This window comes from Chrysochloris asiatica, unplaced genomic scaffold, assembly GCF_000296735.1.
Source record: "Chrysochloris asiatica unplaced genomic scaffold, ChrAsi1.0 scaffold00520, whole genome shotgun sequence".
NCBI lineage: Eukaryota > Metazoa > Chordata > Mammalia > Afrosoricida > Chrysochloridae > Chrysochloris > Chrysochloris asiatica.
This window is the reverse complement of record NW_006409038.1, coordinates 457,880-472,214: the sequence shown is the minus strand read 5'-3', so window position 1 is coordinate 472,214 and position 14,335 is coordinate 457,880. Positions and strand designations below refer to the sequence as shown.

General features: G+C 42.1%; 1 protein-coding gene across 1 annotated transcript; it reads right to left on the bottom strand.

The window, feature by feature from the left end:
• Positions 1–661: 661 nt before the first annotated feature.
• On the bottom strand, positions 662–13,395 carry LOC102811754 (MAP7 domain-containing protein 3-like). Its single transcript, XM_006877531.1, is given in 16 exon segments — positions 662–1,129; positions 1,131–1,203; positions 1,205–1,248; positions 2,040–2,320; positions 2,573–2,686; positions 3,980–4,060; positions 7,213–7,286; positions 7,770–8,016; positions 9,084–9,293; positions 9,398–9,482; positions 9,485–9,553; positions 9,644–9,750; positions 9,816–9,918; positions 11,689–12,154; positions 12,727–12,817; positions 13,230–13,395. Coding segments are annotated over 16 exon segments (2,679 nt in total).
• Between the last annotated feature and the right edge of the window lie 940 nt (positions 13,396–14,335).

The following is a 14,335-nucleotide window of genomic DNA, read 5'->3' as shown; positions in this document are numbered from 1 at the left end:
GGCCTCTTCTGAATCCAGCTTGAACCTCTGGAAGTTCTCTGTCAATGTATGCTTGCAGTCATTATGGATTCAATCATGGCAACAGTAGTGAGGTTGGTCCAGGATCTGGCAGTTTTTCTTTCTGCTGTACATAAGGTCGCTATGAGTCGGTATCGACTCAAAGACATCTAACAACAACAACAGTGGGTAATGGACCCAGATATTTCCTTCCACTGAGTGTCTTGGGGCAATTTAAGAGTTGTCCTTTGTGAGAACATCCTGGACATGCACTCACAAACACAAGACTGAGAGACAATGGAAATATTTAGGAAAACAGAGTAGACATTTTACTCAGAACCTCTGTCTCTAAGATAAGAGAACTAGATGATGTAAGCAAGACTGTCAGACATATGTTGAGGTAACTTTGAGCTGTTTTCCTTTTTTCACTGTCTTTTTTTGTCACCTAACAACAACAACAAATTCACAAGCAGTCCGATGAAGTAAAAGAAAAACAAGGCCCGAGAGTTAAAATGGTGAACTGAAGAGAGGATGATGGAATCTCCCAGGCCATATGAACACTTCTTCACAATTAAGGGTAAGATGCTACCCATTTAGCCCTTCTGTCTTCTATAGAAGTTAGAGCACTTTGTTGAAATTGTGTAAGATCTTAGTTTGTTTTCATTTAAAGATAGTCATCTGCATTCAAAAGGGGTGATTTCAGATGGCCAACTAGATTGACAATTGGGTCACAAGTCCATCCTTGAGGCTTGTTTTCTAGGCTCTCTGAAGTTCCCACCATGTGGACCATTTCATGTAAGTTTAGGGTGAAAGAACTGTTTTCAACCATTTTCTTTGTGGCTGGTCTTTTAGCCTGAGTTGATGGGTTTTTCACAGTTTTCTTTGAAATTTTCATATCTCCATTAAATGATTTGTTTTCTTTAGCTGTGGTTTCTTTAGTTGTGTGCCTCCCACTTGCATCTAAATATGTAAGTTTAAAAGGCATTTTCTTGAATGTTTTTGTTTTCTTTTTCGGTTTTTGAGGCATACCGATGTCAATGGAACTTGCTGAAGAGGTGATTTCTTCTGTTGATTTGTTGTCTGTCTCTTCAGCATCTGCCTCCTCTTCGAATATCTCGTGACCAGAGGTTTGAGGCCAGTTTGGAAAGGTTTAGGTCACTCTTGCACATTCTTTTCATAATTTCTTCTATTCTCTTCTCTCTCCTATCTTTTTTGCAAATTTTGCAACATAGGTCTTTCACCTTCCTTCTTCTGAAACAATAGAGTTATTTGAAAATTCAGAATTTCTAAATCTCAGCATAGCTCCCATGACTTCAGAGGAGATAAAATAGACAAAAGCAAGGTATTGAGGGCAGAAGAAAGCATCACAGGCCTAGTCCCCATGGCCTCGGAAAAGATAAAACAGACACAAACCCCCGCAAATGGTGTTTATTGTATCTGCTTTATGGTCCCCAGGTATACCTTAAGGTAATCAACTTAACCATATATCTCAGGGACCCTGGCAAATGTGACTAATTTGTAGTTTTTATTAGTATACCTATGTAAACTGATATGTAGCTTTGTTTCTCTATCTACTTAAACTGATTTATAACTTTATTGCCCTGGCCTGGTTGTTATCTAGTCTCCCTTTTGACACTAATCTGCTATTTCTGTTTTTGTACTACCTGCTTCAGAACATTCCTTTAGATAAGCCCCTAGACCTTGGGCCAGGATTGTAGCATATATAAGCTGGCAGTCAGCTTCCCACAGGGCGGCAGACTGAGGAGAAACTGTTGGCTCCCTGCTGTCCAGCTATAGCTGTTTGCTGTGCCAATTAACTTTCTCTAAATCGGACATTATAGTGGTTATCATCCTTCTTTGGGACTTGAACCCGTAACATCTGGGTGTTCGTCCGGGATGGCTACTGTGTTCTACGGCCTTTGACTGGCAGCGGCAGCTCCAGGGAGAAGAGACATCTAGGACATTATAGTGGTTATCATCCTTCTTTGGGACTTGAACCCGTAACATCTGGGTGTTCGTCCGGGATGGCTACTGTGTTCTACGGCCTTTGACTGGCAGCGGCAGCTCCAGGGAGAAGAGACATCTAGGGGAGACGCCCCCTGAAGAAGCTCCAGGGCCCCGGATTCCCTACTCCCTGTCTGAGCACCAGCCAGAAAGACGCGCATAATTGGCTTTAAGGCACCTGGGCCTGGGAGGAGAATCTGTCTGTGAGACTGGTCTCCCTGTTTGGCCAGGGAAAGAGGGCCAGACGCGGCCACGACTCTTCCCGGATCCTTCTCACCGAGACGCCGCTTGAGAAGCCTGGTAAAGTTCCTGTACTTGTCTTGGGTTGTTTGTATTGACCGTTTGCATTGACTCATAGTGTTTATTTCTCCCGCGATCTTTCTCTACTTTCCCCTATGTCTATCATTTCCTTCTTGTCTTGTCTCTCTTTCTCCCGTATATACTACCTCCCTCTTATACTAATTTTTGCTTCAGGACTCTTCGCTAATGCTCCTGCCGAATGGACTGCCACCCAGAAGACCTGATTTTGTTTCCTCTACCTCCTCCTTTGTCTCATATTTCTCCGACTCACCTGTGGCCGAACTTAAATGAACAGTGTACCTGTTAACTCTCTCTCCATAAAGTTTTGCCTCTTCATAAAAGTCATCCTGCAGGATATATCTTGGTGTTATCCCCATAGGTGGGACTTTGAGTCTTAAGACATTATAGCCTAACCTTTCAGGGAAACTTGCAAGACTTTGAACCTTGGGAAATAGATTTCTTCTTACTTGTTCTTACCTGCCTAAATCAGCATGGGAAGGGTCATGTAGTAAGAATAGCTCCCTTAACCCCTTGCAGTGTATGCTGAAGAACTTCCAAACTGCTTTCTCTGATGACTATGGTATTAGACTCAGCCCAGGCCGCCTCCGAAACTTATGCAAATTAGATAAGAGTGGCCTTCTCTGGGTGTGGGGTAACCTGGTATTGGTACATTTTGACCCCCTTATCATTAAAGCTGTTTAGGATCGAGTGGTGGAGATCCCTGTGCGTACAGATCAATATCCCTACGTAGACCTCTGGTTAAGCTTAGTCCAAAACCCCCCTGAATGGTTGAAAATGTGTGCCTTCCAGGCAGGCCTAGGAATTATACTGACAGCCTCTGAAAGAAAGAAAAGAAATCCACTACCATCTTCATCCTCCTGCCTGCGAGATACTCGCTCTTCTCATCCCCCTCCTTCTGGTTCCCGAAAATGCAGAGCTGCCCGCTCCTTACAGTTGCCCGACTGCAGGTCCTTTAACTGCTCTGACACCCCCAACTGTCCCTAATACTGAGAGCCTTCCTCCTCCTGGCTCTCCCTAACACACTTGGAGCCGGAATGCTGGCCCTTCAACTGTTCCACCAACCCCAACTGTCACTGAACCTGAGAACCTTCCTCCTCTTGGTTCCCCACCCCCCCCTCGACACACTTGGAGCCGGACTGCTGGCCCTTCAACTGTTCCGCTACCTCCAACCGTCCCTGATTCTGAGGGCCCCACTTCTTGCTCCCTGTGACACACTCTTTGCAGGACTGCGATCAGACAACCCACTGTTCTTCCCTCACTGTGCCGCCTCTGACAGGTGATCCCCACGTGCGCCCCTATAAAGTTTATGCCTCTTTTCTAACTAGTGACCTGCATAATTGGAAGAACCAGCACCCCCCCACCTCAGAAAAACTTTAGGCCTTAACAGGACTCTTGGAGTCTGTTTTTCAAACCCACATGCCAACTTGGGATGATTGCCAGCAACTTTTAGTAGTATTGTTCACAGCTGAGGAGAGGAGTAGGATCCGGCATGAGGCCCAAAAAGCAGTTATTGGTCCTCTAGGGGACACTGAAGAGGAGAATAGAGATAGAATTGAGGAGGAATTTCTTCAAAGGAGACCAGACTGGGACCCTAACACTGCCTTGGGGGAGGCAAGGCGCGGGTTGCGGTCTCTAAAAAGCTATCAGCAGTACTTACTAGCAGGTATTAAGAGAGCAGCTCGGAGGCCTACCAACCTCTCCAAAGTGACCAAGGTTACCCAGAGTGATGGCGAGTCTCCTGATGAATTTTTGGAGAGAGTGTTAGAAGTATACCGGACTTACACCCCTATAGATCCTGGGGCTGGAGAAAAACAACGTGCCGTTAACCTGGCTTTATTATGTCCAATCAGCACCTGATATTAAACGGAAGTTGCAGCAACTACAGGAGTTGAAGGAAAGAATCTCTCAGAATTAGTAGAGATAGCCAGGAAATTCTATAATAATAGAGACCCTCCCGAGGAAGCAGGAAAGCAAGCCTTAGCCAGAGCTGTTGTAGCAGCCTTGAGAGAAGCAGATCAGCTCTCCAGGAACAGAAACAATACACCGGGGAAGAGAGGTCAGCTTAGAACAAACCCCTCAAGCCAAACGCCTCTGGGAAAGCACCAGTGTACTTATTGGAAACTAGAAAGACACTGGAAAAATGAGTGCCCACAAAGGAAAGAAAGACAAGGTACATGCCCCCCTATCCTTAACCTCACAAGTCAGGCTTAGGGAGGCCCGGGCTCATTCCCCTTAAGCCCCTTTGAGCCCCCGGGGTGACAGTGCAAGGAGGGGGCAAGCCTATCCATTTCCCAGTAGATAAGGGGGCCACTTGTTCAATCATAACCTCGTCTCTGGGACCGCTGTCCTTGGATTCCATTGTAATCCAGGGAGCCACTGGGAAGACATCTAGATGGCCATGGACCACTAAAAGAACTGTTAACCTAGGGAACCACACTGTGACTCATTCTTTCCTCCTAATACCAGACTGTCCTTATCCATTGCTGGGCTGTGACCTGCTTTGCAAACTCCATGCCACTATCTCGTTTGAGGAAACAAGTGCCCTCAACCATCTACTGTCTTATTAACCTGCCCTTTGTCTGAAGAATATCTCTTACAGAATAATCATTCCTGACAGCCAAGCCCAATGAATATTTGGAGTATTTGAAACAGGCCTTCTCTGAAGTATGGGCAGAATTTAATCCTCTTGGACTAGCACGACATCAATCTCCTGAAATTGTGTAACTCAAGGCAAATGCCTCACCAATACAGGTAAAACAATACCCTATGTCATGGAATAATACCCTATGTCACGGAATAAGCAGGAAATTCTTACCCTACTTTAAGCAATAGGTCTACCCTCCACACTAGCCATCATACATTGCCCAGGGCACCAAAAAGGGAATACTAAAGAATCTGTGGGTAACCGAAAAGCTGATGGGGAATCAAGACAAGTAGCAGTTTGGGGGTCATCTAACCTAGAACTGACTCTCGTGCCCCTGCCAGAACCCTCGTTGCCCTAGACACCCCACTATACTGAAGAAGAAATTCAGTGGGCTAAGCAGAATTCTGCAACAAAGGAGGACTCTCCCCTGATGGTAGGACAGTGGTTCCTGAGGTTTTGAGTAAGTCACTCGTGCAGCAAATGCACCAGGCCACCCATTTGGGAAAAACTAAACTTAGTGAATTGCTTAGGAAACAGATTTATATTCTTCACTTAGACAAGCTCGTAGACAGTCCAGTGGCCAGGTGAGTTTCATGTGCTCAAGTAAATGCATGAACTACAGCTCCCCAATCTGGAGGAATTAGGTACCGGGGGCAAGTGCCAGGAGAACACTGGGAGTTAGCCTTCACTGAAATCAAGCCCCCAGCTCGGCCACAAAATACTTATTAGTCCTAATAGACACATTCTCGGGGTGGGTTGAAGTATTTCCTACCCAAAATAAAACAGCCACTGTAGTTGCAAAGAAACTGATAGAGGAAATAATCCCCAGGTATGGTCTCCCTGAGCCCCTTGGGTCAGATAATGGACCAGCCTTTTCTGCTACCTTGACTCAGCAAATTTCCAGATTCCTGGGAATCAAGTGGAAGTTGCATTGTGCCTACTGGCCTCAGAGTTCCGGACAAGTAGAAAGAATAAATAGGACCCTAAAAGAAACTGTGTCTAAATATGTACTAGAGACAGGTGCTGACTGGCCATCCTTACTCCCCTTTGTCTTGTTACGTGCTAGATGCACCCCTTACAAGAAGGGATTCACCCCTTATGACATTATGCTTGGAAGAACCCCACCTCTATTGCCCAAATTGCAAAATTTCAAACAGGCTGAGGTACATAATCAACAATTGCTTAAGTCCTTACAGACCCTCCATGCCACTCAGCGAGAAGTGTTCTGTGCAGTCTGAGAAGCCATCCCGTACCCACCTTCTCACCAGAGCCTGTCTACCGGTTTCAGCCAGGTGACTCTGTTAGTCAAGCATCACACCTCTTCAGGACTTGAACCCAGGTTGAAGGGCCCTTTCACCGTGATCTTGACCACCATATCCACCATCAAAGTAGACGGAGTGACTCCATGGTGCATCATTCTCACCTGAAACCAGCCCTTCCTGGTGAAGCATGGAAAGCCATCAAAGATCCAGAGTGTCCTCTAAAGCTAAGACTGACGCATACATGATTATAGTCTGGTTATTACTGTTTATTCCCAAGACACATAGTTGGAGAGTGTCCCCTGAGAAATACTTGTGGACCCTAATAGAGGGAACAATGGGAAGTACAATATATAATTGTACTCTATGTAACAGTATAGGGGACCCCACCCCATTCACTCTCACTATAGATCTCTGCTCTATTATGGGTCCCCGAATGGCTGTTCCCTCCAAAAGGAATCAAGAGACTGGAGCTACTGTACAAGGAGGAGGGTCTCTATACGACCACTCTGGAAAGAATTATGGGTGTGGTAAAGTTCAGAAAGAATGAGGCATGCAGCGCCTGGGCATTTATCTTTGCCCAGTCACTTGTGCCCCCTGGCAATGTAATGATGTAAAATCTTATTATTCTTATAAATGGGGATGTGAAACTATGTCCACAATTTCAGGCTACACTAAAGACAGAGATAAACATATAGAGGTCCGTCGCTTAACTCCCAAATTGAATTGTCCAGTTGGACACTGCAACCCTATTAACATAACCATAAAGAACCCCTGGGACCCAACACAAATGTGGGCTACAGGCCTGACCTGGGGACTCAGGCTTTATGTATCAGGGTATGACAATGGTAATTTGTTCACTATCCAATGGAAAATTCCCCCCAGGCCCCAGCTCCCACGGGGCTTCCTTATTATTACCCAGCAGAATTCAAGCCAATCTGGTTGCCCAAATTCAACAGGTTCCAACGCCTCCCGCTACCCAGATACCTTTACCCTCAGCCCCTAAACTGTGAGAGCCTAACAGTGTATTGTCAATACCCAGCAATGGGGCAGACATCTCTCTGTTAAATATATTGAAACAGTCATACTTCCTGTTAAATTCCACCAACCCTGACCTAGCACAGGGTTATTGGATGTGCTTGGACCCCAGACCCCTTTCCTACACCAGCTTAGCAACCAACTACTCCAACCCCTCATCAAAAAACGAATGTTCTGCCCAAATTCTCCACATCACCTTAGTACATATAATGGGACAAGGTACTTGCTTTGCTACACTCCCCAATGATATAGCCCACTCTCGCTTTTCAAAGATTTGTACCTCTGTAGTCCACTTAACCTACAACGGTACATTAATGTATTACCTCTCTACCCCTGGAACTTGTTTCACATGCTCCTTTGACCTTACTAATTGTAGGTCTACTTATACCTTCCCCGCCATTCATTCCTCAGAATTATGTATCCCTGTGTACTTGCTTCCTCGCATTGACATATATGGAGCTGATCAGGAGCTAGCCTTGATGACAACTCCTGACCATACCTGTTACCCCTGAGTTCCCATCCTAATTCCCTTCTTAGTCGGATTAGGAATTGCAGGATCCTCAGCTTTAGGCATCTCAGCCTTAGCAACACAAGGACAAGGGCTTAATAGCTTGTCCAGAGCTTGACTTGAGCCGATTAGAAGATTCAATTTCTGAAATGTCTGACCAAGTTGAATCTCTTGCTGAAGTGGCTCTCCAAAACCGGAGAGGACTCGACCTCCTGTTCTTATAACAAGGAGGACTTTGTGCTGCCCTAGGAGAGGAATGTTCTTTTTATGCTAATAAAACTGGAGTAATTAGAATGATATTAGCAGTGATCAGAGGGAGTAAAGAGAAAAGAAATAAGCAGCTAGACTCCACCCAAAATTGGTATCAAACTCTATTCAACTGGTCCCCTTGGGTCACGATTCTGATTCTTGTAACCAGATTAGCTGGCCCCCTCATGCTCCTCATACTCGAACTCCTAATCGGACCCTGTATCCTGAATGCCCTTATCAAATTTATGCATAACTGAATTGGAGCTGTGAAACTCATGGTATTGCAATCTCAGTATACCACTGTAAGGACTACAGCCGATAGTGAAGAATCAATGATTTGAGTAGTCCCATAAAAATGGGGGGGGGGGCAAATGAAACAATAGAGTTATTTGAAAATTCAGAATTTCTAAATCTCAGCATAGTTCCCATGACTTCAGAGGATATAAAATAGACACAAAGCAAGGCATCAAGGGCAGAAGAAAGCATCACAGGCCTAGTCCCCATGGCCTCAGAAAAGATAAAACAGACACAAGCACCTCAAATGGTGTTTATTGTATCTGCTTTATGGTCCCCAGGTATACCTTAAGGTAATCAACTTAACCATATATCTCAGGGACCCTGGCAAATGTGACTAGTTTATAGTTTTTATTAGTCTGCCTATGTAAACTGATATGTAGCTTTGTTTCTCAATCTATGTAAACTGATTTGTAACTTTATTGCCCTGGCCTGGTTGTTATCTAGTCTTCCTTTTGACACTAACCTGCTATTTCTGTTTTTGTACTACCTGCTTCAGCATATTCCTTTAGATAAGCCCCTAGACCTTGAGCCAGGATCATAGCATATATAAACTGGCAGTCGGCTTCCCACAGGGTGGCAGACTGAGGACAAACTGTTGTCTCCCAACTGCCTTCCAGCTATAGTTGTTTGCTGTGCCAATATACTTTCTCTAAATTGGACATTATAGTGGTCATCATCTTTCTTTGGGACTTGAACTTGTAACATTGTTCTTATTAGTTCTTCATGCTCTTCTTTTCCAGTACTTTCTGATTTTTCACCCCTTCCTATTCTTTCTGTTCATGGACAAGACTCTGTTTTTCTGTCAAAATTCTTGTTGAGGACACAGAATTCATGAGTATGGGGGTGATCTTAGTACTAGTCTCTTCAACGGTTGTATTTTTGTGGCTGGGCACTTCAAATTTGCTGTTAATGGTTTTACAAATGGCTATCTTCTTTTTGGTTGTTGTTATTAATGTATTTGGTTGAACAGGTATCACTTTATAAGACAGAGAAAATGTAGTTGATTGCTCTGATGTCACTATAAGTGGTAATGGTGGACGATTCTTGGGAACTAGCTTGACTGGGGAGGGCAGACACCACCCACTTGCAGATGATGGCCATCTATATAACATAGGATGTTCGATGATGAGCATTTCTTAATAACAGGATTTGAAGCCTGTTTGTAGTTTCTGATTCTAATTTCTGTGGCAAGTCTCCCGCTTTCGACTTGGGAGATACTTCCATGTCGATATCAAAGAGATGTCACCACACAAACCTGGGGGGCACTTTCACAGCAGCCTTGAGTGGCACTTTTACATTGGTCTTAAGGAGCACTTCCACAATTGCCTTCAAAGATATTTCCACATTGGGCTTGCTGGAGACTCCTACACCCACTTCAGGGGACCCTTCCACAGTGGTTTTAGGTGGCATTTCCACATTTGCTTCTGGGGCAGTTTCCACAAGAGACTGTTTCACCCAGCCCATGAGGAGCTGATCTTAGTAAGTGTTCCTAAATTCTCCAAAAGAGAGATTTCTGGTTTTGCTTGGATAAGAATTTCAAATACCAGTTGTGGACCCAGGCTAGGAATCTCCAATTCATTATTACTGTGGTTATGCAAGGGCTAGATCACCTTTAAATGTTGGAGTAAATTAATATTGATGCCCGAACCATCTTTCCAGGGATGGATAAAGATGTAGCACTTTGGCTTCTAGCCAATGATGCTTGTGTTGGGTCAAATAGATAACTGACTAAAGCATTCGAGGCATACAAGTGATGAACACATATTTTTGGTTCCATTAGGGGTTTCTTGAATTCAAAACATGAACATAGTCTCATATCTTTTGTAGTCACAGACGAGCTCTTCTTATCTGACTTCTTCATAAGAGGATTTTGACGACCTGTATATGATGCAAACATGCATCTGTTGAAACCAACAAAAACTTGTTCAAGTGAAGAATAAACAAGATGGCAGATCGGGTGGAAGTGCAGTAAGGAGCTCCATCAGCAACAACATAGAATACAGGACCAAGCAGTCTCAGGGGATGGTCCCAGAACTCTGAACCACATTTAAAGGAATATTTAGAAGGTTGGAAGAGTTACATACAGCTAGGGGAAATTGTAGCAGGAGCAAGAAATTCATTGCTTTCTAATTCAAGATGCTCAGCTGCTCCAGGAGCCGCCATCTTGGGTGAGACCAAGCGGGGGAAGGATCACAGCAGCCACAGATGCCTGACAGAACCATGGAGATAAAGGTGTGGACATTCTTTTCTTTTTGTATCTGTTCATTGGTCTATTGCTGTCTGTGCACCTCCATTCTGGTGACTATGAGGGTGCCTGAGCTAGTGGATGCTCCAGCCCCACCCTTGGGGGGTTCTACTACAAATGCACACAGATCTCCTCGAAATTTAAAGAGACAGTTTCCACTTAAAATCAAATGGCCACAGCCAGCCCTGAACTGTTTATAACTAGAAAAAAACGCCTGAACAGGGATTCTGGAGCGGGACTGGCAGACTAAAAAGGAAATAGGCTGAAAATTAAATCCTAAGTTACGTCAAAATGACCAACAGTGGCTTCTTGAAATTTCTTAAGAAGAGTGAAAAAGGAAGCCCATTTCCTGATCACATCTACCTGGAGACAATCAGAAAGCATACAAATACCAAAATGCACACCTATCTAAGTATTAAGGCCACAGATAACCTCTGAATATGCCCAAAAAACAGAAACAGAAGACCATATCTGCACATGTCCAGAAATAAGATAAAGTGACTGAGGCAAATGAGCTGGAAGTAGACCTACACTCCATACTGGAAGATGGGCAGACTTTGGAAATGCCTGAGAAGGAATTCAGAAAAATGATTATAATATGTATCAAAACATTATACAATGGAGTCGCAAAAAATAAGGAAGAAGTCAGGAAAGTGCTACAGGAACAATCAAATAAGATAGATACAGCATTGGAAACAATTCAAAACCTACAGAAAGAGGTCCAAATGATTAATAAGAGAATATCAGAAATGGACAATACACTGAAAGGGCAAAGGAGTAGAATTGAAGAGATGGAAGCCAGAACTAGTGAGCTACAAGATAAATCTCTCAACACTACTAAGAAGAGCAAAGACAAAAAAGAATAAAAAAATCTGAGGAAGGCCTAAGATTCATGTTGGACAACATGAAGAGAAATAACTTAAGAATTAATGGCATTCTGGAATAGGAACAATCACACAAGTCCACAGAGAAGATAGTTGAAGAGCTTCTGGAAGAAATTTTTCCTAACATCCTGAAAAGCAAAAAGATAAACATTCAAGAAACTCAACGAACCCCAGGAAGGATAGACCCTAAAAGACAATCACCAAGACATATGGTAATCAAGCTCTCCAAAATCAAAGAATCTTTCCTTTTCTTCCTCTAACTTTTGTTTTCTTTTTATTTCTGCAGATGCTCTTCAGTGTTCATCTTTTTCTTTTTGTTCTCTCAGCTTTCTCTGGTTTTCTTCTAGTTGCTTCTCATACTGTATCTTGGACTTTCTTTCATTTTGAAGCAGTTGCATTTCTTTAGTAGCATTTTGGGGTCTCTATTTTGCTTCTCTGCATTCCTTTGCTAGTTTTTGTTTTATGCCATTTTAAAGAACAGATCCATCAAGAACTGGTTTAAATGATGTTTTTACAGTGAAAGATTTGACTGCAATTGAACTAACACTTCTTTGATTTCATCTTTTGTCAGCAATTGCATGGGCTGCTGCAACCATGCACTTTCTTAGACCCTGTAAAGAAGTGCTTTGGCCAGCACCTGTGCCGTCCACTATCCTCAACTTGGAGGCAGCAGCCGCTGGAGGCACAGGGATTGCTCTCTTGGCTCTGCTGTTTTTTAAAATACCAGTGGCATAACTTGAAGCATCACAGCAAAACACAAGGCACCACATTATGACTTTAGAATTTTATATATTTATAGATTATATATGGTTTAAGAGGATATGTACATGTATCCAGTTAACAAATATTGGATTGTGATAATTAAGGTTTTGTACCAACTACACTGTGCCAGGATTCTAAGTGATTTACCAGTTAAGATACATGTCTTTATTGTTTATGTACCATTGTAATCATTTTTAAATTATCTTTAGCAAAGTTTTACTTGCATGTGATATTCATGATATTGCCTGATAATTATATCTTCCATGATGTAATCTGATATAATAGAATCAACCTCATGGAATCAGCTGATGTGTTCAGTTCTGATCTGATATAATTATTGAGAGAGTTGAAAATACTCACTTTTAGGATGTTAATAAAGTCAGAGCAAAATACAGAATTAGATTCTATCTTGATCTAATCTTGTTTTTGAGTTATAAATTGATAGAGAAATCAACCCAGGGATGGGCACATATTACCACCAAGAAAGATGAATTGAAAGTGGCTTACATACTTTAGACCTGGATTTCCTGCACTGTGAAGCTCCTATATCCAGGGAAATATTGTTTCTAATACCATGTAGATTTTCGGGGAAGGCTGGGCCTATCCATACTGAAAGAGAAAAAAAAAAAAAAAAACTTTCCCCAGAGCCAGTATGCTTACTTTGGACTACTAATTTTCTAAACTATCAGAGAATATATTTCTGTTTGTTATACGCATCCACTGTGTTCTTTATCTGATGACAGCACTGTATAACTAAGACTTACTCATTTTCAATGAGAAGACAATAAAAATATACATAGGAAGAATTCTGAAGTGAACTATCCAATTCTTCTCCTTCAAAGGGAAGTTTTCTCAATAAAATTCATTCTTTTAATGAACTGAATTCTGAGAGATTTTTATCATAATTTAAGTAACTGACTGATAATCAGGTAGACTCAATTATCTCCTTCTAATATTGGTATTTCTACTTTTTCATGTAATGATCTAGGTCTCACCAATAGCCTTGGACTCACTTATATACCATTCTCCCCACTCCTCTTTTCTTCTTGAAACATTCCTCTTACAAATCCTTTAGAACTTATGATTTCTTCAATCACAGAGTTACACTCACTTCTTGGCCTCTCAGTTTCCCAAAGGATACCCACTTGCATCATTTGTCTTCTATCCCGGAATTTCCAACCAGACATACGTTGGTTAATTAAGGAAAGTTACTCAGGAGGCACAACAGCCAGCGTACACACCTCTGTACTTACCAGTTGTCTTGTTAACTTAACAAGTCCCATGATTATTGTTCAAATGTATCATTTTTAAAAAGTTTATCTAGACTCCCCAAGCAATCTTACCTCATTACTTCAATCATTAATATTTTTTTCTTAATTTCCCCCAATGTTTCCCTCAACTGGGAAAAAAAAAGTCTCAGTACACATGTTCAGCTAAAAGTATCTCAGAAAAGTCTTTTGTATGTAATATATAGACCACCTGTAAGGGGAAAAAAATAACTCTCAATAATAGTTATAGGGTTGCCAGGGTCACTTAAATTGTTTAACAACATCAGTTTTCTTAATCCTATTTTCAACTCAAGTATTATTAAACTACTGAAACTCCTGTTTCTCCTAATGTATAAAAGTATTTTGATCTCAAGTTGTTCTTAATTCTACTTGTAATTCTTTTGATGACTTTTCAATATATTTTAAAATCTTCAATTAAATTAGATTTCAATTATTCTGTGATATTACAATGAACAACAGGTATCATATCTAAGCATCACTTTCATGGTTTCTGTGTTACGTTTCCATTAGAAAACAGGAGCTTTATAGTAATGCTGGCCCCACATAGTTCACCATGAATGAATCTCAAAATGTGTAATTAAATGATTTAACTCCCTGTATTATTTTATTTTTCTCACCACTTGTCTGTCAGTTTGTCTTACTGTGGTGCCTTGTGTGTTGCTCTCCTGCAGTAGACTGTGATTACAGTATTAGAAATATCAGTAGGGTAAACACTTAGTTAATGGGTTTCTGCTGAGCTTCCAAACTAAATCAGACTAGGAAAAAGGAGAAGGCAAACAACATGAATGTGTAGGCAATGAAAACCTTATGAATAGTAAAGGAACAATGTGAGATAGTA